General features: G+C 50.2%; 1 protein-coding gene across 1 annotated transcript in view; it reads left to right on the top strand.

The window, feature by feature from the left end:
* ARID1B (AT-rich interaction domain 1B) overlaps positions 1 to 26,257 on the top strand; it is a 379,095-nt gene that overhangs the window by 89,253 nt on the left and 263,585 nt on the right. Inside the window, exon 3 of the mRNA XM_045294542.1 lies at positions 10,036 to 10,146. Within this exon, the coding sequence (XP_045150477.1) occupies positions 10,036 to 10,146 (111 nt within the window). The remainder of the gene's footprint in view (positions 1 to 10,035; positions 10,147 to 26,257) is intronic.

The raw sequence follows: 26,257 nt of genomic DNA, 5'->3' as shown, positions 1-26,257 counted from the left end.
CATGGCTGTATGGATTCCCTACTCTCCGGCGTGTGTACCTCTTGGTCCAGGACAGAGGTGCTTGGGTTTCAGCAGTGAGATGCTCATGTCAACCTCCTGCTGCTTCTCCAACCCGAGGAGAACAAGAGGACCACTCCGTCTTCGTCGGAGACAGAGGGGAGTTGGGGTGGGTAGACACGCCTGTTTTCCACCATCAGAGCCAAAACCAATCCCACTGGAATCCTACAGGACAGAGTCAAATTCCTTCCGAGGACTTTTGCGGTCGTAAGTCTCTCTGGGAGCACATTGTCTCAGGAGTAGCTGGTGGGTTCGAACTGCTGACCCTGAGGCTGGTAGCTCAGCCCGTGACCCTCTGTGCCACCAGGACTCCCCATGGCCCCATAGAGACTGTGTTAATGGTCCTTCGTGATTTGACTGTGTAGAGAAGGCAGTGGCATAATATTGAAAGTCCCTGATGGACATACTCCGTTATCTTGAGTCGTTGGTCCCCAGATTCACAAACACATTTGGAGGTTGTTAATGTTTAGACTCTGGACCTCATCCTTCAAGGTGAGCCTCCTCATCTCTGGGGTCAGTTCCCAGAGGTGGGGGTGGGGGTGAGGCAAGGTGCTGGGGAATAAATAAGAGGGGGCATGGGATGCACAGACTCTCTTCCTGGTGTAGTGGACACACACACACACACACACACACACACACACACACACACCCAGGGTTTAGGAAGACGTCACCTGGGAAACTGAAGGAAGACCACCAGGGAAGCTTGTCTGGGGTCTCCAGGGTCAGAGGAGCTGCTCTCAGGTGCCCCCTCAGGGTCCGGGTGCTCTTGGCCAAGTCCCGTCCTGTCCTGTTGGTGGCACGGTGGCAGGTGTTGCTCCTGTGATGTTACTGACACACGTGTCCGGGAATTTCCTAAACAAGCCCTCACACACTTGTCGTCTCCCTAGAATGGTTTCCAGAAACTTGGGAACAGTTACCCCTTTGATCTGGTCAAATCTAACCAGTGTTCCGAGTCTGGCCCCCTTCATGCATAGAGGGTGTTTGAGGGAATGTGATTCAAGTTTGGAGTTAGGTGGCTGTGTGTGTTAGGGTAGACCAGAGAAACAAATTCCTGGACATTCATATGTGTATAAGAAGGAGCTTTATATATAAGAGCAGTTGAATATTGAGGAAACATCCCAGTCCAGATCAAGTCCATAAGTCTGATACCAATCTATAAAACCCTCTTTGGACTCACGAAACATATGCAATGATGCCAAATGCAAGAAGATCACAGTCTTGTGGGTGTAAAGCCTTGTGGATCCATTGGTGGGAGAAGCATCTCAGCACTGGTAGGGGTCCCCATGAGGCTCCTCCAGTTCCCAGGACACGGGGGTCTATCAGCATATTGCCCTGTGTCTTGTCAGTAGAGTGTCTCTCAGGGAGTGAGCCCGTGTCCCACCTCCAGGGAGCTGTTTATCTCTTTGCCCTTCAATCAAACTGTGACCTTATTGACAGCCTAAACTCCACCCCTTCACTCTTCAGTCTCTTGATAATTGACAACAGATTATATAACTACCACACTGTGTGATTTTTCTCTGAGTTAAAAGATTGGGGGTGGAGGAAAGGTGCCAAAAAGCGCAGGCACGCAGCCCTGGGCGGCTTAGAGTCTTTTATCGTTGTCCCAGGTGGGTGACAGCACCTTCTGAATTACCCAGTGTTGAGGTGACAAAAACACCTCAAGGGGCTGACATTACGGAGCAGAGGTCTGTCTGTTGTCTCAGTGTGGAGACTTGAAGTCCCACCCACAGCACGGTAATGTTGGCTGTAGGGAGAGCCCCCCACCTTGCGAGGGGTCCTTGGCAGTTCAAGATGGCCAGCAGTCATGTGTCCTCTGCCTTTGCCCCGGGTGTGAGCTTCTGTGTCTGTTCTGCTCTTTTCCCGTGGCATTGGGAGTGATTGAGTTTAGGACCCCCCCTGCTTCCCTGTAAGACCTCATCAGTCAAACCGAAAACCCGGCAGTTGAATCCATTCTGGTTCTTGGCGGCCCCTCCAGGTGCACACAGCCTGTTCTGCCTCTCTCGGCCCCTCCAGGTGCACACAGCCTGGTCTGCCCCTCTCGCTGTGAACGGTGGGCCACACTTGGGACCTTAACAGGGACTTCTCTCAGAATAAACCCTGCCCTTCCAGCCCCCTGTTGACAGTGCGCCACGTGCCTGTGAGACCATGGTGTGCTTCACTCGGTCCAGCAGGTGTGGCCTTGGAGCAGAACAGTGGACACAGGAGCATCTGTCACTGGGCAAATGAAGGGTGAAGGTGGAACCTGAGCCATGGTTTGTCTGGCTGAAAGGCTCGTGGTCCTCTGCAGACACACAGGCATCCTGGCATCCGGAAACTGGCACCTGGGCCTTTCCGCGGCTGGGCTGAGGGCACTTGGCTATGGCTCAAGAGAGGTGTGTGCTGTGGACAGCTCAGCGTCAGGATCACACTGGGGCTGAAAGAATTGATGCCCCTTGGCTGGCACAAGGGGAGAGAGGACATCACTGCGTTTCTCAGGTGAATGCTACCATTCACACCTCCTCTCCAGTCCCAGTGGGGATTCCTCTGTACCCCACTCCCCCACTTTCCTACCCTCACGCCCGGTATTACTTCTAATCAAAGCTCAGGCTTCGACGCCATACATCTGAACATCCCAGAGTGTGTCTTTTAAAAATAGCCAAACCAAAACCCGCCGGCCACTGACCCGACTCCGACTCATCATGACCCATAAGAAACATGAACGGAACCCAATTGTTATCGGTTGATGTAATTTTTTTTCATAGCATCATGTACACCGGCTACAGATTTCTCCTAACACAATAAGCGATTTTGTGTGGCTTCCGTTGTGGGGTGGTTTATTTACCTTGGGATCCAAATAAGGGCCCCATCTTAACAGCTGCTTAGTCGTATCTTGTCATCTCAGGTGGCCCTCCATTCCCCTCCCTCTGTACATTTTCCCTGGCAGTTCATTTGTTGAAGAGAGGAGGTCATTTTTCTAGGACAGATCGTCCGCACTCTGGGATTTCCTGCTCTACACTGGGCGTCAATATAGGTAATCCTCAATTTAGAACCTGGATTGTATTCTGATGACTTCAGTGTAACTTAGTTTTGGCAGTAAGTCAAATGCCCCTTTCAATGAAAAAAACGAAACAAAAACAAACCTTTCACTATTTTAACTTTTCATTATGGGCGTCTTTATGAAGTCGATCTTTGAAAATGGCGAATGGGTTCCCAAGAAAGGGGAGTATAAACAGATAAACACAGCGTGGCTAGTACTTAGTAATACTAATGATACAGTTATGGAGATAAACCCACCGACTTAGCAGGGCCTCAGGGTGGGGTCCACCCTGTGTGCGCGTGGTCTCTCTCCTGGCCTGGGAATCAGTCATGTGTTGGGATCGGTAATGGGGCATACAGGCCTGGCCACTGGTTCCTTGGGCCTGACCGCTCACTGCTGTCCCGGCTGGTTCCTTGTTGCCAGATGCCGCCCAGTCTCCATCGCCGCCCCTTCTTGGTGTGACAGTCTGCTCTGTGCGCTCTCTGGTCTCTCACCTCCTCCGCCAGTAGATTTTTTACTGTCTTCTCTGTAGTTATCTTTTTGCCTTAAGACTTCCAGTAACAAACAGCCAAATGTGTCTTGTAGCACATCTCTGCGAGGCAGCAGCGGAGCCGTTACCATGATAAATATTCCTGGATGGGAGCCCACGTGTGTTCAGTGTTACTTGCTTGTCCTCGTGTGTCTGTGTCTGAGTCTAAGTGTCAGCTCCTCGGAGGCCTCCAGGCAGCCGGGCCGCTCCTGGTTCACACGTGCCCGGGACCAGACACCTCCCTGAGCCTCGCTTGGGACATCGACAATCCAGGAATGAAAATACGGTGGCCAGAAAACTTAAAGAAGACTATACGAGGGGGTTGTAAGGACCCCCGGGTTTCTAAGATAATGGTGCTTGCAGTTGAAGCAGCGAGAACCTGGTGCTTGAGGCAGCCTGGTGCTTGAGGCAGCCGGGGAGGAAATGGTGCTTGCAGTGGTGGGATGAGGGGCCAGTAGAATTCTGAGGGTGACTCTGGGTTGGGCAGGCCCAGGGGAGGGGAGAGGTTGATTTCTGATGGGGAAACTTGGGGCACAGCACATGCCTGGCCTGTGGGGGATTTGTGAGGAGGCATGGTGCTTTGGGTGGGCTCTGGGGAAGCCCAGAGAGTGTTGAAACTATAAGCAAAGACTGTTCTAAGACCTCCTGGAGCCTAGCTGAGGACCATGGGCTTGATCCTGCAGCCCTGAGAGACCTGGTCCAGCAGCAGGGCCCCTGTGGGAGTCTGTACGAGTGATAAGGTGGCCCAAATAAAAGCGTCGGGGGCAGAGGTGGATTTGACAGGGCCTTTGCATTCGGTAAGGTTCTAGGAGTGGGTGGACTGTGACAAAGAAAGATGTCTTCTCCTTGGCTGTGTGCAGCCGTGGACAGGTCAGGCCTGTAAGGAGCAGGAGCAGGTGTGAGCAGAGCAGTGGGAGACCACTCCTGGCACCCTGGGGGCGGGGACTCTTAATGCGCTTAAAACTGGGGCCGTGAAGTACAGATTTAGGTATTACCAGCGGGAGTGTGTGTGTGTGTGTGTGTGTGTAAGTGTAGGGGCGCAGTGGGAAGGGTGTGGGTGGGAAGGGTCTGAGGTATCCTCATTCTTCAGGGGCAGGCAGGCCGGCCAAGAGGAGCCAGCAGAGGAACCTCCACGGCACATAACCCAGGGGCACAGCGTCCATGGTCCTGCCCATCGAGCCTGGGATCAGTCCATGGACTTATAGCCGTTTCTTGACAAAGAAGCTGGAGAGAGGGCCTTGCGTGCAGATTGGTGGAAGGAAAGGCATTTTAACATTTCTTATTCATAACAGTACAACTAGAGCTTTTGAACAGATTTAAAACACTCAAGATGTTTTTGGGTTTGGGACAGGGGATATGAGGGAATACGTGGAAGTTAAGAGTTTTCTTTAAAAGTAGATATTGTGTGAACTCCCCTGCTTTGTGGATAGTGCGCAGGGCTTCCAGCTGTCTACCAAGGGCAGCCACGTCAAGCGAAGGGCTGTCCACCGTGCAGCGGCCGTGGCCATGCCCTCACTCGGAGCCTGATGGCTAGTTACTCACGAATTTGTTTCCTCAGAAGTACGATTCTCCACCAAGACTAGGAACTACTTCTCTGGGTGGTTGTAAGTCTCAGTGAGCCTCAGGGACAAGGCAAAACCTGTCTGTGGGTATCCGAGAGAGAAACTTTATGGGAGTAGAAAGCCTCCTCTTTCATGGGTCGGCCAGTGGTTCCAGAAGTTGACCTCATGGCTAGCAGCCTAATTTGTCACCACTGCAGCACCAGGCCTCCCTGCCCACCACGAGCCGCCATCCTGGTCCTTGCCGGTGGGGTTCATTCCCACAGGGCTGCCCCGCATGGTGCCGCCGTATTTGAGTGTCTGTCTCATGGACGTGCGCAAGTTGCTAACCTTTGGGAAGGGGTGGTCGACATTCATTGAAGGAGTGTGAACTGCACACACCACTTCCCACGCTCACAGGTACCCCACTCACCTGTGACAGCTCCTCTGGCTGAAAGGCCTTCTGTGCCAGGACCACTTTCCCTCCAGCAGCGGGACAGTGGTCCTCACTCGTTGCCACCACTCTGGGTTGACCCCCTGGGTTTTCAGAAGCACGTTATGTGGTAGATCTGGCAGCTTGCTAACCAACTGGGCTCATCCTCACTGTGGTAGCCACCAGAAAGGGGCATCCTAGCCTACTCGTGGCTGCTGGAAACGCCTTCATAAACAGCACACAGTGCTCACGTGCTCTGGCTCAGGACCCCAGGGGGGTCCCCATAGCTCTTTACCTCGATGGGAGCTCTCAGGTGGACCAGAGAAGATAGCAGCTTTCCTTAGCCCGTGGACTCCCTCCGTGGAGGAGGGAGGGGTGCCCCGAGCTGTGACTGTGCTTCTGCCTGCCTTTCCTTCTTCGCCCATGTGCTTCTTCTCCGTGGCTGCCCCTGCCCGCCTGCCCATTCCGCTCCGCTCCGTTTTCCGCCGTGTGCTGTGGCCGGTGGTGTCATGTTGCTGATGTCAGCATCTCCCGTAAAGCTCCTTCTACTGCAGATGCCAGGCACAGCCACGCTTCCCTTCCCAGGGACGCTGTTCCGGAATCGACCACGGTTTCAAAGGCACCAGCCCTGAGTTGCAGGAATTCCACTGGAATTCCACGGGTCACGCTTCATGCTACAGGAATGTTTGCCTGCAGATGGGAGTGAAGGACATCTCACAGTGCCGAGTGAAGCGGCAAAGACCACAATCCGTGTGTCTATCAAGGGGGACTGTGAAGAAATGACAAGGGCAGGCGAGTCATGAAGTTCAAAGAAACTCACTGCCATCGAGTCAGTGCCAGCTCATAGTGACCCTACAGGACAGTGTCAAACAGCACCCTTTGAGTTTCTGAGACTAACTCTTTACTAGAGTGGAAGGCCCTGTCTTTCTCTCAAGGAAGGGCTGATGGTTTTGAACTGCTGACCTTGCAGACCCCAACCTACTACATAGGCACTACACCACCCCAAGGAAAGAAGAAAGTAGATTCACCAAGGCAGGTCTAGAATGGTCGCTAAGAGACCGACCAAGTAAGCCACCGGAAAGCAAAATAAAACTATACTCCAGGTGTGCTTTTAGAAGACAAATGGCTTTGAACTTACAATTACACTTGTATTTGGAAACACATGTAAAAAGTATGGAAATATAATTTTTAAAATGTATATAACAATTAGAGGGAGTGCCTGTGGAAGGGATTCAGGAAGGGGCGGCATCGCAATCTTTTTCATCGCTTACCTCGTTAGCTTTCAGATTTATACCAGGCTTTGTATGTTTGTAAGTTTTTAAGATATTTTCGCAAGTATCCCTGGTGGTCCTTTATTATTTAAATCATCTTGCAATAAAAGAAAGCAAGAGCTCATACACTTGGTCTTTCTCAACCACGTCCCTCGTGGTAATTTTGGTCCTGTCCTTTCCGAAAACGGCAGCAAGCCGCTCGTGTTTTCTCCCTTGCTCGCGGTTCCCGCTGTCGCCTGTGCCTCAGGTGAGTGAGTGTGGGCACGGAGGCAGGAATGCTAGTGTGAGGTGAGTGAGTGTGGGCACGGAGGCAGGAATGCTAGTGTGAGGTGAGTGAGTGTGGGCACGGAGGCAGGAATGCTAGTGTAAGGCATCCTGTGCGTCGCTCCTGTACTGGGTGAAATATCTACGTGGAAACCTGGAGCGGAGAGCGTGCAGACCCGTGCTTTCTGGGCCTCTCACCTTTGACTCAGAGCAGGTGCCAGGTTAAGGCCCACACTTGGCCCAGGTGTGATGCATGCGCAGGATTCTGGCGTGGCCATCCACACTGCCTCCTGCTTGGCTCTTTTTGCGTTGAGGTGTTAATGGCAGTGCTATGATATCCTTTTTATTTAAAAAAATATCCCAGTGTGTGTCTGGAAAATGCAAACTCATTCTGTGCTGGTGTGCATAGTAGCAAGGGGCCCTCGCTCCGCACTCCTTTGTAACACGCAGAACTGCTTCCTTGTTGCCATTTGTTCATACCATGTGGTGTGGACTCACGCTTTATTTTTGGAAACTGGCATTGCGTTGGCCTGGGTGACGGAATTGCTTGTTCCTCTTCACTCACACTGAGATGAACAGAAACCACATGTCACTCCACATGTGAAAAGGCTCTCGTTTGTTACGGATGGAACTTTGTAAGAGCCTACACACACAGGCTGTAGACCCCACTGCATGCTCCTTGTAAGGAAGGCCTGATGGCCTCTGATGGCCAAGGCTTGGACTTTCAACCACAAGGTTGGTGGTTCTAACGCACTCACTACTCTTCAGGAGAAAGTGGAGGCTGTCTGGCCCCCTAGAGATTCACAGTGGGTTTGTTTGTTTTGTCTTCAGGCAAGATGCGTAGACACAAGGTCAGAGGTTGAAGTGGTAGCTTTCCCAGTGTTGTCTCAGTTAAGTTCATCCTTGAATTCGCACAATTTCAATTGAGGCACAGAGCAAGTTCCCCATTCAGAGATTCTCACTACATTATGATTGGCTTTTATTCCCAACTCATAAATACTTGGCTCGTTGTTGCTCTGGGTTAGGAATAGGATTTGAGATTTGGGTGGCCGCTGCTTATTCCGAGCTGCTAAGAGGAAGTGGACGGGGAAGCCACGGCCGATGCTGCAGAGGAGGGCATCCGCAGCCCAGTGGCCGGGCCACTGTTCTGGAGGAGGCATCTGAGCTGAGATGTGTTCTCTGTGTGGCTGCGATGGTCTTTTTCAGCTCCTTCAGAAAGCCGTTCATTTGGCGCTGCTGCAGAGAGAAAATAAAAGGCCTTTGAAAGGCACGTCCGTTTCCGTGTCCCTCCCCAAACCTCTGAAATCGGAGGGTGCCCGTGCACAGGGGTCTGGGGAGCAGCCTGCTCATTTGTCTGGCCATTGTGAAGCTGTCCTGCCTCTTTGTGGGGCTTTGTTATGGTGTGAAGACCTCTGAATGGAGGGCTGCTGCCCCCGGCTCTGAGAGAGCCTCCTGGGGGTCTGCAGGAACCTGCGGCCACGGTAGGAGGCCTGAGGGAGGAAACGCAAGGCCAGAGGGCTTGTGCTCAGAGCCTCCCCTCAGGCTGACTCTGTCCCTCTCAGGACCCCTTGACTCCTCATCCTCTTGGTCCAGAGAGAAACCCTCACGAGCAGGATGCCCTCTGCCGAGAGCTGGGCAGCGTCCGGCATTCCTCAAGGCTGTAGGGAGTTTTCCGTATAGGTGAATGATTTCGGGGCCTCCTTACTGGAGGGCCCAGGCTGCAGGACTCTCCCCTCCCTGCCCCTCCCCAGCCGGTGTGCAGGGCTGGCCGGGCGGGTTGGAACGAGTTTGTGTGGCCTGTGTGCTTTGCAGCACCGCCTCCCGGTCCAGGGTGTCCTGGCATGGCCACAGTGCAGTTTCTAGGGTGCTCTGTGGGAGAAAGGGGCGGGGCGGCAGGCACCTTTTATGGGGCTTCAGCAAATACACGTTCAGTTTTGAAGTGACATTTTAGGGACTTCACAGAAGGAGGAGAATGTGCAGAGAATGTTGTGTGTGATTCTAACACATTGTCGAAGCCGTGACAGGGAAAGAATTGTATTGTCAAGGGTGAACTCTAACCCCCCACCCCCACCCGCTCGCCCCCTCCCTTCCCCAGTCAAAAACTGGTTCCTCAACTTCCAGGGCCAGTTTGCCTCTGCAGTAGGCATTTCTCATTCTGTCTTGCTGCTGGGAGGGACATGGAAGGTGGCTATTAGAAGCTGGGCTGACAGACACCTTGAACCAGCTTGAACGCGGGCGGGCGCACTGTGGCGACTGAATTATGTAACAGTCTTTCAGCATCACGCCGAAATCACAGCGAACGCTGTCTCCGGGGAAAGGGCTGGACGAGATGTCAGAAAAGCCATGTCAGTGGCCAGCCTCCTATCCCTCAGCAGGTGTTTGGGGCGGGGGATTTCCACTGCTGTGGTGTTATTCTTTATTCTGCGATCCTCTGCAGACTGCCACGTGGGCCCCTGAGGAGCCCTAGCCAGGGCTTCAGAGCTACTACCGTTGTTCTGTGGGTTCATCGAGAGGGCCCGTGCAAAGCCACAGGATGATACAATTTCTGTGAATTATTTTAACACTCTGGGCAGTAATATTAAAGCCTTTTCAACCTATATCAGATTTAAATAGTGAGATGAGCGTGGCTTTGTTTAGGTAAGAATGGGGGTTGGGCTCCAGCCACATTTCATCCCTTTGCAAAACTCAGCTCTTCGTGAAAGTGTGGATAGGCTTCTGATACGTTTCATTGTTAATTACACGGGCCTTTTGCTACTGATGGCTCAACAGCTTTGTCTTGTTTATGCTTGTCCTAAAGCGTTGAAGAAACTAGCTAGCTAAAAATGCACGTCTGATTCAATATAATGTGGGTCAATCATTTGCGTTTGGACAGACGAAGAAGCTTATAACTCATGGAGATACTTAAAAAGTGCTTTTTTTGTTTTCAGGACATGTCTCAGGAAGGCTATGGAACTAGGCCTCAACCTCCGCTGGCTCCCGGGAAACCCAACCATGAAGATTTGAACTTAATCCAGCAAGAAAGGCCATCAAGTTTACCGGTAAGCCATGCCCGTGTTGATTTGGAAATGCACTGTGTTTATTTAAAAAGCAAAAGAATGGTTGTTTGTGTGTGCTCTACTTCAACTTCAGGTTTGAGATGAAGGTGGGGAGGGAGAGGTTTCCAGATTTCCGATGTGTTTTGTGATTTGTCTTTTCTTGCTGTGATTCTTGGGCGCGCTGTAGTTCTGGCCCGCACGTCCGCATCTTCTGTAGGCGGCGTCTCTTCAGTGCAGCACCTATGGCAGGTGGTTTTGTGAGCGGGCAGTTCCTGCTCGGCTCAGACACCATGGAGGGTTAGCCTGTGGCTTCCTGGGCATGACACCAGCTGAGGCACCTGCACCTGGGAGAGGGTAGAAGTGATGAGATTGAGCATCTGTTGGTAGCTTGAATTTGAGATCGAGCATCTGATGGTAGCTTGAATTTCTTTCGTGACATCATAAGTAATAATAAAAAAAATCACCCGGTCTGTCTGTATGTATTACCCAGAAAGACAATATTTGAATTCAAAATTTGACAAGGCAGTTCTTAGGAACTTGAGCTAATCAATCGATCCAAATAAATACTTTGATCATTCTTGTTAAGATACTCTGGTGTGAATAATTAATAGTGTTTAATCTCTAGTACAGAAATTTATTTGAGATGGGGAATTCCAGCTAGACAGGACTCTGCTCTGAATTTCAAAGATGGTGGCATTAGGCCTGTGTAGCTTGTTGGAAACATTTGGGACCAAGCAGGTGAGATGAACATTACCCGGAGCATCAGGCCTGCATGCCGGACCTGGGATGAGTCACATGTGATTTAGACAGAAGCTACTAGATGGTTATAGGATGTGCACAGTTTTCAACTTCACTGTCCATCTCTTTAGAACCCCCTTTTTGTCTTTGTTTTACACAGCTTTCATTCCTTGGCAGGGGATGAGGTCTTATGGTGGTCAGCCGGCCAGTCAGCAGTCATCCTGGAGGGTGTAACTGGAGGGTGACACATGATTTTTGCAGGCATGACAGGTGGTGGGAGTGCTTTCTGGGCTGTTGCTCAATAGCAGGCAATAAGCCGCTGGGCGAGCCGGGAGCCCCTGTGTCTGTGCTGCTGTTGAATGCGTCCTTGCAGGGCTTTGGGGGGCTGAGGGGCACTGGGATTTAAATTGGTAGGTGGATAGTGAAGTCCATTTTAGTGGACCAGCTATTTATACTTTGGCCATATTGGTTTAAAAGGTTTTTGGGGTTTTTTTGTGCGTGTATGCGTGCGTGCACTTGTGTGTGTGTGTGTGTGTGTGTGTGTGTGTGTGTGTGTGTGTTGGGAGGGGGGCGTTGTTTGTTTTTAGTGCTTTTTTTGAGAAGCCAAACTTTGTAGATTTGTCGCAGGCAAGTGGTGGGTGCTGTCCCCCTGGCTGGAAAGTTGTCTGTGTCGATACAGATTTTCTGTGAAGCCGTGGAGGTGCCTGCAGCCACCCTGTATGTGACACACAGGGCCATATGCTTGTATGTGTGGTGGATGGCAGGTGGGTTGGCACTCAGCTAACTGCACAGCAGGGGTGGTGAGGACAGAGGTGGGGATATTTGGGGACACAAATCACTTTATCAATAGTTAAAAAAATTCCCCAAATTGTTTTATTTATATCTGTACTACCGTGCTGTCCTTGAATCTTTACCTTGAGGATTTGTGGTTTCTTGCATCGTTGTTAGGAAAAGAAATGCCTGAACCAGTGTTTGCTTGGCTGGCCGATGGGCTCAGGAACCCTCGAACACCCATCTCAGGAGTCTCCTCACAGAGCAGGCTCCAAGCTTTGCACTGAATGGGTAGGAGTGGCCGTGGCAAAGGACAAGCCTGAGACCAACTGGTGGACCTGACACCCACCCAACCAGTTAGGGTTTTATTAATAGGAACTTTTTGTGGGCTTTTCTTCCCCCCTACCTGAGCTTTGCATGTGCCAGACATTTCTGTGTGAGGTTTACAAACATCTGTATGCATATGTGGAGACGGCATCGATAAATCGTTGAATGCCAGTAAGGAAAGGCGGGTTTTCAGGAACAAGGCCTTGGTGTTGGGTTCCGGCGTGACCCTGGGGTCTGATTACCTGGGTTCTCTAATTCGACGCAGTTGGTACTCGAGGTGTGATGAAGTTAGGCACGTTTGTCGCCACCTCTGAGCTGGCTGTCGGAGCCTTGGTTTGGATTTCCTCATGCTGTGCTGCTGCTTGTCAAGTGCCCTTGGTATACGTTTCATCTGTCTGTCTGTCTGCCTTTCTCTCCCCCTCAGGATTAGTGACAGTCCGTCATATTTGTAATTCTAGTTTCATAATTTGGGACTAAATAAATTCTCGTGTTTATGATTGGTTGCTTTAAAACAAATGTGCTGCCGTGATTCCACCGTGTTAATTATTAGATCTTTCTCCATTACGTAATAAAACTACTTCTCCTGTAATTATTTCTTAGAAGAGATGATTATTTTATAATGTCTGTTTTGCTTATATTAAGATAGATTTTTGTAACATTTTTCTGCACGTGTGATGAATGTTTTCTGAAGCATATGTTTATTGCATAGTTCACAGCTTCCCCTTACTAGAAATGAAGACATTTCCAGTGTCTTCCTACTAGATTTGTAATTTGATATCTCAGTAAGCTGTCCTCTCACCATTATTTGAGCTTGTATTTGCCTATATTTGCATATCATTAAATCCTTGGTGCGCTTCTGTGGCTAATGCGTTCCAGCTGACTGGGATAGAATGTCACATGAAGCAAAATGCTCATGAATGAATGCTTGTCCCCTACTGTTTGGGGCAACAACCAGTCAGATTTATTTATTTTTGCTCAGTGGACTCTTCCCTAAGCAAAGTGAGAGGACAAAATAATCATTCCTTTAGGATGCTCATTGATGTCTGTACCTCTTAATCTCCCCGTTGAGGTGACATTAGTTTACCTGTCTTTGGTGTTAGAACTATCACTCAGTGGGGGCTGAAAATTTACCTTGAAGAGCTCGGCTCCTTGGAATATTAGTATTCAAAAAATTTTGGCACATTCTAGTTTTCTCTGCCTGTGGTATTCTTATGAAAAGGAGCCAGCATTTAAGTCAAAGATAGAACGGAAAGTCTAAACGCTGTGAGTAATTAACCTCAGCTCTGGTCAGAAGCAAGAGCCTTGTGGCACGATGGTTAAGTGCCCGGCTGCGCGTTGCAAGGTTTCAAATTTGAACACACCCAAGTGGTGCCCGCAAGAAAGACCTGGAGATCTGCCTCCCTGAAGATCGAATCGGGAAACCCTGTAGCACAGTTCTGCTTGCATCACTCTGGAGTCCAAGGGAGTCCATCACAGCAAAACCACGTCACCGCCACTGAGCACGCCCCACTTTCCATCTGAGCCCACCCCCCACCCCCATGTGGTTTACTCATGGTACATTTACAGCTGTGTGGCAGTTTTCTATACCACCTTTTATTATAGTTGTTGTTATTATTATTTTTTTAAACTGTCCTGCCTTCCCCTCTTTGAGTAAGAGCTTTTCAGGGTGAGTGGCTAACCTCAAAGTAAGTGGTTTGAACCCACTAGCCACTCCGCTTGAGAAAGCTGAGGCTGTCTGCTCCCGGGAAGATGCGGTCTCGGGAATCCAGGGGCCCCGTTCTGTTCTGCTCTGTCCTGGAGGATGCTCTGAGTTGGAATGGAGTCAGCGGTAGTGAGGGGCTTCTAGTTGGTTTATTATGCTTTACTCAGTAACTGGTTCCCCGACAGAACCTACGTGGAAACCTAATTTTACAACAGTGGAGCTCAGTTTTCAAACGTTCTTTCAATCATTCCGGTCCTGTTTTCATGGACCGACCGTGCTCCATGAACGCGCTGGGGGCTGGGGTGCCCTGCGGGTGCCTCTCACCCGACAGCAGCTTCTGAGCTCCCTCACTCCCGCCTTGAGCTGCAAGGCACGAAGTCGAATCTTTAGAAAATTCAGCCCAAAATAGTACGAAAAGAATCTTTTCTGAGTCATAGGCACCTTTTAATGGTAAAGATAAGTAAGTCGACAGTAATGGTTATTTAGAATCAGTAATTGTATACAGATAGAGTGTTGCTAATAAAATATTTGTAAACATGTACAACAGGAAGTAAACAGAACTAAACCAGAGGACAGTGTGATACTTCCCCCTCTTTTCCCCCTTCTGGGCAAACCAGGGACTCTCCCTGCAGGGCTCTGAGGCCTTGTTTAGGAATATCCCACTCGCTTGCTTTCCCCTTCTGAGCAGGCAGCCCCTAATTTTGTCTTCGGTAGCCAGGGCCCTCGTTCTGTTGACTAGGAATTGGCATTGGCGCAAGTCGGCCCCTCACATTGGGACACGTGGAGAACAGGCGGCTCGGTTCCCAGGTGGTCGAGGCGGGTCTGTGGACGTTGGCTGTCCGGGAAGGCCTGTCCCGGAGTTACGGGTTCTTTCTGCCCCTCTGTGCCTTCAACAGGGACGCTCTGAAGAGGGTGACGGGGAAAGGATGTGATCTTTGGAGTTTATGGAAACACGAAAAAACATCCCCGAAACGTTGTGTGGAATAGTGCTTAGGACAGTTGGGTTGAGTTTGCAATTAGAAGGAAATACTGGGTTTTAGACAAAACATGGTTTGTGATCCTCGTGAAAGGAAGGAGGTAGTAAATGCTAGTTGTTCTTTGAAATAGCGGGTGTGAAACGGATATTGGCCGCCGGGAAGAGAATGGTTGAAAAACTGTCATTATGAAGAGTATTGTTTTTTTGGGGGGGCGGGGGGGGGCAGGGAGGGTGCTCTGTCTTTACTGAAAGAGAACAAAACAACCCCTGAAGACTCGGTGTGCTTTTGATTGTGTGTTTTAGTCTTTAGTGACATTCAAGGGGAGAAGGGTCAAGTATTCCAGTGCATGTATGAGTACATCATGCCAACGGGGCAATTTGCTTTGTCAGAAAAAGGTGGGTGAGGTAGCTTTCCAATAGGGTCCTGCTTTTCTACCAAATTTTCAAACCACTAGACATGAAAGTCATTAAGACTGCCTTCGGCATTTCGTTGGCAGATTTTTGCAAACCCGACAGTGGGTCCAGGTAAGACCAACTGGCCTGATGTGTGGCTGCGGAGTGAACTTGCTCCTCACTTTCTCAGGTACAGCTCAGACTTCAGAGGGTGCCATTCAAAGGGGAAGGCTACGGCTCCCTTTTATTGATGGGTCCTCCTCAAATCACGTTGACCGTTTCAAAAGGTGTGCGTTCATAAGGAGCCCTGGGGTTATTGGGTTACCAGCTGGACTGCTAACTGCCAGCTCAGCAGTTGGAACCGTCATACTCGAGGGAGACAGAGGAGGCGGTCTGCTTTGGGAAAGATCTACAGCCTCAGAAGCCAGCAGGGTGGCTCAGTTCTGCCCCGTAGGTTCTCTAGGAATGGGAATGGACCCCCCAGGCAACAGGTTTGGTTTGGTTTGGGTAAACTAATGGCACCAGGAGCTCACCCGCGCCCAGATAGGGAGGCTGTTCTCATGACCACTGTGATTCTCGCCACGCTGTTGGAGCGGGGTCCATGTTGAAAGTGTGAGGGAGGTGTTTTGAGACGATCCAGGTGAGGGGCACCTGTGAGGGAGGGCAGGAAACAGGTCCTCTGGAGGGAGGGGGCCTTCTCTGGGAGCACCGTGGGCCTGGTCCATTTCGTCCCGCAGGCTTGGACGGACTGGGAAGTTGGGGACCCTTCAAAGTGAAGGCACAAAGCTTCGGTTCCTCAGCTCGGCCTTGTCGTGCTCGCCAGTGCCACGTTGAGCGCTGGTTGAGTCTGCCCCCTTCCTTTTGGGATCAAGGTCAAGGGCCACAATGTAAGAATCTTACTTGGGAAAAAAAATCAAATTGATAGGGACTGATCACAGGGCTTCGTTTTCCTAACACAAGCTACTTCGTTAAAATGTGATCATTTGGTTTTTTATTCGTCCGTTGGTTGTCATTTGGATAAAGAGGGTCATACTTACATTAGAATAAAAGTGGGAAATAGAGGATTGGAAGGTTTGCTCCTCCATCTTCCAAAACAATCTTCCAGTTAAATATTTGCCGCTAAACTCCACCAAGTTGAGATTCGTCTAGGCAAAGCCAGGCTCTCTGTATGGAAAGTCTGACTAGAATAGCATTTTAAAAGAACGAGGGTTTAATTTTAACTACCTTGGGTCTGTGTATACACGGTATTTCTCAGTCATCATCCAGCCCTGTAATAGCACACAGATAATTCCAGACTCACAGCAGCCAGGACATTTGCTTGGTGGCCTGTGTTATTTATTGAGATTGTTTATGGGCACAATCAGCGTGTCTCTTGCAATTTTTTTCAGGTGGCTTTCTGAAGATTTCCATTTAACATATGGAGGAAATGAATTTTAACCCATTTGATATGACTTGTCAATTAGTTCCAAAAAATTAATGGAGTACAAGGAAGCGGGGTGGGGGGAATAGCCACCAGACAAAATTAGAACTTAAGGGAGGCAGGAATGTAACGGATTTGCAGGATATTGGTTTTGCTAATAGGAGGATGGCGATGATCTATCGTTGACAAATGAGGCTCATTACTGAGGGGTGATGAATGTAGATATCCCCGGCTCATAGAAGAGGCAGCAGGCCAGTCTTGCTGTAGCAAACAGAGGGCTGTGACATAACTTGAGGCTCTTTAGATGACCCTTGTGAGGTCACAGAACCCTTCCCGCTGTGGCCTGGCTGGCAGGGCTGCTGGGACGTGCCAGGCCCATTGCTAAAAATAGCTGCCGAGCCACACCTGACTGTTATCTGTGTAGAGCCAGGGATGGCAATTGTGCCGGGCTCCTGGTAGGTTTGACAGCAGACCCAAACCAGCGGTCCGCGTTAGGACAGAGATGGAGGCTCGGGTGTGGCCGGTCAGGCATGAGAAGACCCTCCTGCTTCTGCCTTTTTAAACTAGATTCAGTTTGGTGGTCGGAGGGGCCAGGGCTCACCATGTCCTTCTCTGATCATCTCTACGGAGAGTAGCTCCTGGCCTGCTGGGCCGGGGCCCCCTGGGCGTCTGGGCTGGGCAGGCACCAGCAGCTCCAGGCCACGCAGGTAGCTGTCCCCCTGATGCGACTGACCCCTGCCCAGACGGGGTGGATTTACAATCCCAGGGCCCCCTTCTCCACCTTATAAATGAAGGTGCCAGGCCCACAGGAGCCCAGGCTCGCCTTGGTGGACCAGCGACTTGCTTTTCTCCTTTGGATCGGAAATACCTGTCTTTTCTTTGTCTTCTTTCAAATCCTTTAACTGTCACGTAGGAGAGAAAATAAATACTATGTAGAGCAGGTCCTCCCCCGAGAGCGAGATTTTCTGTTCTTCTCTCAGAGTGCAGGCTAGGAGCACACGTTCCCCAGAACCCTTCCTTCCTGCCCTCTCTAAACGCTTGTAAAGTAACTGAATGGTCTTGTTTGCCTTTGTTTGGGTCAAGAAATTTTAGCTGGAAATTGTTACTGTGCGAAAGAAGATTATATTGACTCAACAGGCCTTCAATTTTCCGTGAATACGGCTCCCCCCCTCCAGCTTCAGGAACACGCCGGGCCGCTGTCTATTTTAGAAGACAGACTGTAATTTAAAGCAGGCGGCTTGATGCCCCACTGAACTTTGTTTAAACCTGGAATAAAAGAGGTGGAGGGGGGGGGCTTTAAGCCACCAGGAAAAAAAATGTGACTAAGCTTTCTCAACCCCTTTTCTTCATAATGCATTCTGATTTTTTTTTTAAAGAAAACGATCAGTCACCATGAATGCCACTTTCCGCGGCCCCTGAAGTCCTGCCCACTTTCAGATGGTAGCGTGCGCGCCCCGTCCCGTGAGCGGACTGTGTCCTCGGGGCCCTGAGCAGCCGTTCGGGACGTGTGCGCCCGTGTGTGCGCACGTGGCAGCATTTCAGCCGTGTGAACGTGATTCTAACAGGAAAGGTGTTTTCTTCGGCATGTGACGATAGTTCTTCGGGTTTCTAGGGTTGGCTTGCTGGGAGCCTTAGTTGGCTGGGACGAAGGCAGCATTTAAGGGCAATCTAAAAATGATAGGAGACCAGAGTGGGGTGTTTCATGAGCCCTTTCCCCTCCCGACAGAAACGACCGGGCACAGCTCACCGGGCTCCGTGCAAAAGGAACAGCGACTTTCTCTTTCACTGGAACTGCCCGGGACACACACACACACACACACACACACACACACACACACACACGCCCGTGGTCAGTGTGAATGGCTGGTTGTGAGCAACTCGGGTCACCTCTGCCCTAGCGGGGCAGTGGGTTAATCATTGTGCTGCTAGCGCCAAGGTCAGTGGTTCAAACTCAACCAGCCACTCTGTAGGAGCAGACGAGGCAGTGTGCTTTCATAGAGATTCACAGAAACCCTGTGGAGCAATTCTCTGTCCAGCAGGGTCGCCGTGAGTCGGGATGGACGCGGTGGCGGTGTTAGTGGTGGGCCGTCACCTCTCAAGGCACCAGGCCCTTCGCTGAGATCTTGGAAGCCCTGCACCAGCTCTGAGCCCCGGTGGTAGAAGGGGTCATGGTGTGGGTTGCTAACCACAAGGCCAGCTGTGTGAAGCCACCGGGGCTCCCTGGGGAAAAGATGAAATTTTCTACTCCCATAAAGACTTAAAATCTGGGACAGCCACTGGGCAGTTCTAGCCTGCCCTGTAGGGCCCCCGTGAGTCAGAATGGACTTGGTGGCAGTGGACTTGGTAAGGTGGGAGGTCAGAGGAACAAGCAGGCTGCAGAGCCGTTCAAGTGGCCCCACCGCAGTAGGGACAGTCCCTGAGGCGCTGGTCCTGTGGAATTTCAGGACCCTGGAAGGCAGTCCTGAGGAGATCCTGTGCCTGAAGGCACCGGTCCCATCCAAGACCCAGTTTCTTTCTAAGCAAGCTGTTCGGTTTTCTGCATGCTTTAGCGTGATTGGGTTTTAAGCTGAGATCTACCTAGAATGCAGACGTTAGCGACCACCACCCGCTGCCCTCTGTGAAACCCACGCCAGCATGTGGCAGTGCCCCTGCGTTTCTTATGTTATGTGTGGGTACCACTTTACATTTTGGAGCTCAGCGCCTGGACTGGGGCCCAGTGCTATGGAACAAGCCTTGTTTTTACCGGTTGTTTTTTTCTCCCTCCTCCTCTTCTCCAAGTAGAAAACGCATAAAGTATACGGTGGTGTGCTTTGAGGCCTGAACCAGCCGCCGCCTGTGCCGACGGTTGACGGCGTCTGATAGGTCAGCCCCAGGGACCATATGGGGTGCCCAGGACCCCACTACCTGGTGGCCCTGTAAACTTTCTTCTCAGGTCTGCCCACCCCCCACCTGCCCACCCGCAGTGTATAAGGGATCGTCATTTGTTCTGTTTTGTTGGGTTCACCTTGAATTTGGGTGGGGTGCAGTGTCCCCCCAGGAGCACGTGACAGGTCTGTTTTAGGTAGCCCGTGGTATGGAGAAGCACTAATAACACCTAGTTTAAAACATGCTGTGTTTTACAAATGGAAATTACAGTTACTGGGCACTGGAAAAACCACTAGCCTAAGCCCTCCAGCAGGGAGGGTCTTAGAGCTGGCTCCAGGGGCCTGAGGTTGACAGCCAGGGGCTCCCTGATGGCTGCTTTGTCTGCGCAGGGCTGGACCCGGCCCGTGTTCCTGAGTGTGGAAGGTCTGCTGCCTTTCATGTTGGGGAGATGAGTGAGGTGTGCCCGCCTCTATTTACACAAAGCCTTCGTTACCCCCGGAGGCAACGTTATCTCCCTGTTGAGGGCGAAACTGACCTTCAGAGTGGTGACAGTCAGAATGCTGGGGAAGAGAATTGTTGACACAAAGGGACGGGCTGGTTTTGAAGTTTTAAAGTGGAGCAACAAGGTGGCCTGGTGGTAGGTTCTCAAAAGCAGGGGAGTTTCCTAGTGCCGTGACCCTTTAATACAGTTCCTCATATTGTGGTGACTCCCAGTCAGAAAATTATTTTCTTTGCTACTTCATCACTGTCATTTTGCTACTGTGATGAATCGAGCAAACCCTGTGAAAGGGTCATTTGACCCCTAAAGGGGTGGCCACCCACATGTTGAGAACCGCTGGTTTAGGAGAAGAGCAGAGCCCGGCCCCTGAATTCCCCCTGTGCTCCCGAAGCCTTGCCTTCCGTGTAGCTTGTCTGGAGCCCGATGTGCTTCCGTCGGGTGCGGCGGGCTGCGCTCCTAGCTGGTGTTCAGGGCAGTCCAGTGTGTGTCCTGACATGCTCCTGGGGTGGGGACGGCGGCCTTGAGACGCCTGGTGTCGAGTCTTTGAGTGATTTAGACGATGTTTGTGTTCCACTCAGTCATCGTGGAGGAACACTTCCTTACAGTTGAACTGATGGTAATTTCTTTCTCCTTTTCTGACACGCCTCCCCTTCCAAAGGAAACCCAAACAAAACAGTCCTTTGAAGATTCCCACGATCCTTGTATTCCACATTGGCACACGCCTTCTGAAGCCCTCCTGCACCTGTGTTTCCCAGTCTAATGGACACAGGGATGCCTTCACTGGGTGGGAGGGGGCACGTGATTCTGTGGGGTGAGTTGACCTAACTTCAACATGCTGGATGTTTTTGCGAAGACGGTGCGGACTTGCAGGAGTGAGGTTGCTAACCCCAGGATCTGCGGTTGGGAACCACGGGAGAAAGGAGGCTGGCAGTCTGCTCCCATGAAGATTGACAGCCCGGGAAACCCAGAGGCCATTCTGTTCTGCCCTGTAGGCTGGCCGCTGAGTCAGAACTTGATTGGATGGCAGGGAGTTGGATGTTTGGTTTATGCTGACTTTTGTTTTGTAAGAGTGGTTACCCCTTGACCTCTGCGTGATGCATTTGAATCTCTGCTGAAGCAATGTGGCCTCAGAGAGATGACCCTGTATGGGGAAGCGCGGTCTCCCCCCCACCCCACCAATAATCAAGCCTCCCCCCCCTTTTCCATTTAAAATTAACTTGTTAAATCTTGCATTTTTATAGCTAGCGATGGAATCTATAGAAAGAAGGAAGGACAATTAGCAAGACAAAGACAAAATTAATATTAATGAGCTCTTAAAATGTGTCTATTTTTACATATTTAATTTGATCTAGGCATCAACTTCAGAGTTGTTTTTAAGTTCTCCTTCTCACGGGCAGAAATGGAGTCTCAAAATGGCGGCAGTGAGCCTGTCTCAGAGGTCCTAGGGTGACGGGTGCCCCCGGACAACGGCTCCTGACCCAGCAAACACCCAGTTTGACCTGTGCCGCAGAGCAAAGACCCGCCTGCCTTCTGAGTAACACTCTGCAGTTCTGTTCGGCCGGTCATAGTGGCCGGGATCCACTCGACACCTGTGAGTTTGGTTTGGTTGCCAGTCTTGATTCAACCATGAGGGTCCCCGAGCGAGTGAAGGGAGCATTCGTCCCTCTTCAGAAGTGCTTGCTCCTCACAGTGACTGCCTTTTGTGGTTTCCATGGAAATGCCGCGGGGCTTCACTGTTGAAATCCCACTGAAGACCCGCAGTCTCATGGAAGACTCAAGAATTCACTCACAGGTCACAGTCATTTCTCGATTATTTCCCAGGTCTAGATGTCACCTGAAATGTAGGGGGACGCGGGGGGTCTTCACTGCCCTACCTAGTGCTGATCCTTTGGTGACACTTTCCTCAAGAGGAAAAAAAAACTACCAACAACACCACGAGATTTTTCAGGATTCGTTGTTTAAAACATTCTAACCTTCGGAAAACCAATCCAGACTCACTGACCTGACCGTAAGTTGCTTCCAACTCAAAGCGACCCTATGAGATAAGGTGGAGTTGCATCTGTGGGTGTCCATCATGACAGCTCTGCACGGGCACAGGAAGGCTCTTCTTTCTCCTGAGGACGGCTAGTGGTTTTGAACTGCTGACCATGCAGGTAGCAGGCCAACCGTTACCCGCTGTGCACCAAGACTCTGCCAGAGTCAGTGGGCATCCATAAATTGTTTCCGGTCTGCTGGGCAAGGCCTTCCTCTAGTTCGGGGTTTTAATTATACAAGAAATCACTTCTGTGGTGCACTTAGCAGCCACACTGCCAGGACTCATCTAATCCACAAAAGGGCCACAACGCATTAAGGATAAAATAGAGTAGAAAGAGGATTTTTTTTGTTTTGTTTTTGCAAACTTTTGGAAGCACCCTCCCATTTCCCTGTTTGATCTGTAGAGAACCCCCTACACAGAGCTGCAGAATGGACACCTGAGGCAGGTGTGGGCTCACTGTTGCATGTTGCTGCGCTGCAGCTCAGCAGAGGTGTGCAGCCATGTGCTCCCATAGCCCTTCCTGGAAGACCTTCAGGTGGCCTTGAGCCTTAGCAGCCACAGTGCTAGTGGTTTTAGGGGAAGGAGAACGCTGCCCCTGCGCCCCCCCATTTTTGAACAGCTGGCATGGTAGCATAACAATAGTTCCTGCCTTTCTCGACTGAAATTATGAGTAAAACATTGCACTTTACTATGTTTTACCTGGACTGAATTTGCATTTCTCTTTCTGGAGATTAAATGAAGATAATTAACATTCTGGCCAATTTTCACAGAATCCTAGACTATTTGAGGGGTACCAGAGTTGTCAAGACTGTATCTAAATTGTAGGAGGCCTGGGTAAGCACTGGGTTGCTAACCTCAAGGTTTATGGTTCAACTCCACCAGCTGCCTTGCAGGGGACAGATGAGGCTGCCTGCCCTCATAAGGGCTCATAACCTCAGAAATTCAATATAGGGTCTCTGTGAGTCGGAATCCACTAGATGGCAGTGGGTGTGGCTTATGGTTTTGTGTCTGGTCTATAAGCCTGCTGACAAAGCACACTTGGTGTGTACATCCATGTTTACCTAGATCTAAACATTTGCTCCTTAGCCCTTCGTGCATACACACATGCTGCAATGTGTGCAACCTCCCACGAGCTATTTGCCAAACCACATGCATGCTCAGCACATGTGGGCCTCCGAGGCTTCCATCGCCCTGCGTCCCTTTGCAAAGCTTGTTCAGCTTCCAAGCCCTGTTAAGCTGCCACCCTGCCAGCTTCCCCGAGAAGGGCGACATCCCTCCCTGTAGCCCAGTGAGGGAAGAGAGTGGGCAGTGCCTCCATGGGGCTCAAAGCAGTGGACTCCTGCCTCAAACGGCACTCATGGGTCGTCGTCGTCCCAGAGCTGAACCCCCACCCCAAGGACCTCGGTGGGCACAGCACCCTGGCATCTGCACACCTCATTTGTGACTTTATTAGTTTTGTCTTGTCTTTGTGTGTGTGTGTGGCTTTTAACCCCTGTCAGAAAAACATAAAGCAGAGAAAAGTGCGTTCACATGCGCTGCCATTATTCCATTTTTCCTTCCTCAGAATGGTGCTGCCCTTTTGTGTCCTAAGCACCGCACACTGCATTCTCTCGGGAGGCGGTGGAGCTGGGTGACAAGGCAGACATCCACACGTTGGCGTTCAGTTTCAGAATTCACCGCCATCGAGCCGATGCTGGCTTAGCAACCCTGAGGACAGAGTAGAGTCGCCCCTGTGGTCTTCTGAGCCCTAGAGAGAACAGAGACTCTTGCTCCCACAGACTGCCCACCTTCCAGTCAGCAGCCCAGATGTAAGTATTACATCACCAGGGCGCTTTCCTTGTTCAGTAGCTATCAGCAATTATGGAGATAAAGTTTAAACATATTGCGAATGTAAACATGGAACCCTAGACACCAGTCTGACATTGATTTACAGGCCAATAAAAGGAACCCTGGTGCTGCGCTGGTTAAAGTGCTCCATGGTCATCTAAGGGTCAGGGTTAAGTTTGAGCTCGCCGGCACCTCCCTGGCAGAAAGACGTGGGGGGTCTGCACCCTGAGAGAGAGCAGCCTCGGGAGCTGACGGCTGCTCTGCACGCCCTGCAGGACCCCGGGGAGCTGACGTTGCCTGTGGCCCTGAGTTGGCAGGCCAGGCTGACGGTCCACGCTGCCCAGGGAGCGCGGGGTGTGACTTACCGTTTTCTCTGCTGCTTCCAGCGAAGTCACCAAAAGACACAGGGAAGCAAAAAGAAGGGCCGGGGGAGGTTGGATAGAGATCGACTTTGCTTCCAGGGCCACTGGAGATTTCTCACAGGGTTCTCAAGATTCCTGAGACAGATCACCATTCAAACCATGGCTCTTCAGGAGCAGCAGCAGCCACTGGGACATAACACATCTTGGGGTGGGGTGGAGGGGCATCTGGAATGTTTCCTCTGTGGTTTTCCCTGCTGCTGTGAGAGCCAGAGCGTTGTAGTCATAGTTAAAGGACACACAAGGCCCAGTAGGGCCCCTTTGCAAATGGTCATTTAATCTGTGACTGTAGCAGCACTGGGGGCTAGTGAGGAGAGGGGCCCGGCCTGACTGGCTACACAAGGAGAGGGCTTCAAAGAGCTGGTGGAAAATGAAACTGGACATGAAAGCCGTCTTCCCCACAGATTTTTCGAAGGGCCCTCATGGGTTGATACGATAACCTCACGTTTTATTCTCACCTCATGCCATTCGTATACCACACGCACCAGCTTCAGCTTAGGAATTTGCTTAGAAACCTAATTTCTTATTTAAAAAAAGAAAATATACAAAGGATAACATAATTCATGACTTTTTAAAATCTGCTTGACTGCTTTGAAAAATTTTAATTAAAGGTTTTAAAATTTAATCTATTACAAAGTATGACCTAAATTCTGTCTTCGTCTGCAGAATTTATGAATGTGTTTTTAAGCAGATTAGATTAAATCTTTGAATATCTCTGAGACTTAGAATACATGAACTGTTTTGAAATATACCAACGGGCATGTTTAACGAGGGTCTTGATTTGTGACGTATGTTTTTGTGTGGAACACAGGGCAGTGGGCTGCTGGAAAGGGTTTGCATTGGCCCGGGGCAACGTCTGTATCATCAGGCCGACTCAGAGTGAAGACACGGTTTCTTAAAAGCTTGGAAATAACTGGGTTATCTGATTTGATGGCCACTGGTTGGTTTGTTTTTAGAAATCATTTTATTGGGGACTCGTACAACTCCTATCACAATCCAAACCTACATCCATTATGGCAAGCACATTTGTATATTTGTTGCCATCATCATTTTCAAAACATATTCTTACTACTTGAGCCCTTGGTATCAGCTCATTTTTCCCCTCCCTCTCTGTCCCTCATGAAACCTTGATAATTTATAAATTGTTATTAATTTTCCATGTCTTGTACTGCCCGGTGTCTCCCTTTACCCCCTTATCTGTTGTCCATCCCCCTGGGAGGGGGTTATAGTAGGTCATTGTGATCAGTTCCCCCCTTCTCCCCTCACCTTCCCCTTTCCCTCCTGGTATGGCTACTCTCAATATTGGTCCCGAGGCGTTTATCTGTCCTGTATTCTTTGTGTTTATAGCTCTTATCTACACCCATGTACATGCTCTGGTCTTGCCAGGTTTGTAAGGTAGAATTAGGGTCATGATAGTGGGGGCGAGGAAGCATTCAAGAACCAGAGGAAAGGTGCTACGTTTCATTGGTGCTACACTGCACTCTGACTGGCCCGTCTTCTCCCTACAACCCTCCTGTCGGGATGTCTAGTTGTCCACAGATGGGCTTTGGGCCTCCTCTCTGCACTCCCCTGCCCATTCACATTGACATGATTTGTTCTGGTTCTTTGATCCCCGATACCTGATCCCATAGATACCACATGATCACACAGGCTGGTGTGCTTCTTCCATGTGGGGTTTGTTGCTTCTCAGCTAGATGGCCACTTGTTTATCTTCAAGCCTTTAAGACCCCGACACTATATCTTTTAATAGCTGGGCACCATCAGCTTTTTTTTTTTTTAACCACATTTGCTTATGCACCCCTTTTTCTTCAGTGATTGTGTCAGGAAGGTGAGCATCTCAGAATGCTGGATTATTAGAACAAAGTGTTCTTGCATTGAGGGACTACTTGAGTAGAGGCCCCATGCCCATCTGCTTCCTTAATACTAAACCTATAAATATATGTACACAGATCTATTTCCACATCCTTATATATAAATATATGTACACATGTACATGAATGACCACTGTTTTTGATAAGTTGCAATGCTCTTGAGAAACACCCAGAATAGATCTCTTTTTGTTTTGTTTTGTTTTGTTTTTAAAACATTTTATTAGGGGCTCCTACAACTGTTATCGCAATCCATACACACATCAATTGTGTA

The sequence above is a fragment of the Echinops telfairi genome, unplaced genomic scaffold (genome assembly GCF_000313985.2).
Source record: "Echinops telfairi isolate 266 unplaced genomic scaffold, ASM31398v2 ScPeMD7_3533;HRSCAF=4204_0, whole genome shotgun sequence".
Taxonomy (NCBI): domain Eukaryota; kingdom Metazoa; phylum Chordata; class Mammalia; order Afrosoricida; family Tenrecidae; genus Echinops; species Echinops telfairi.
This window is presented reverse-complemented; position numbering and strand designations above follow the sequence as displayed.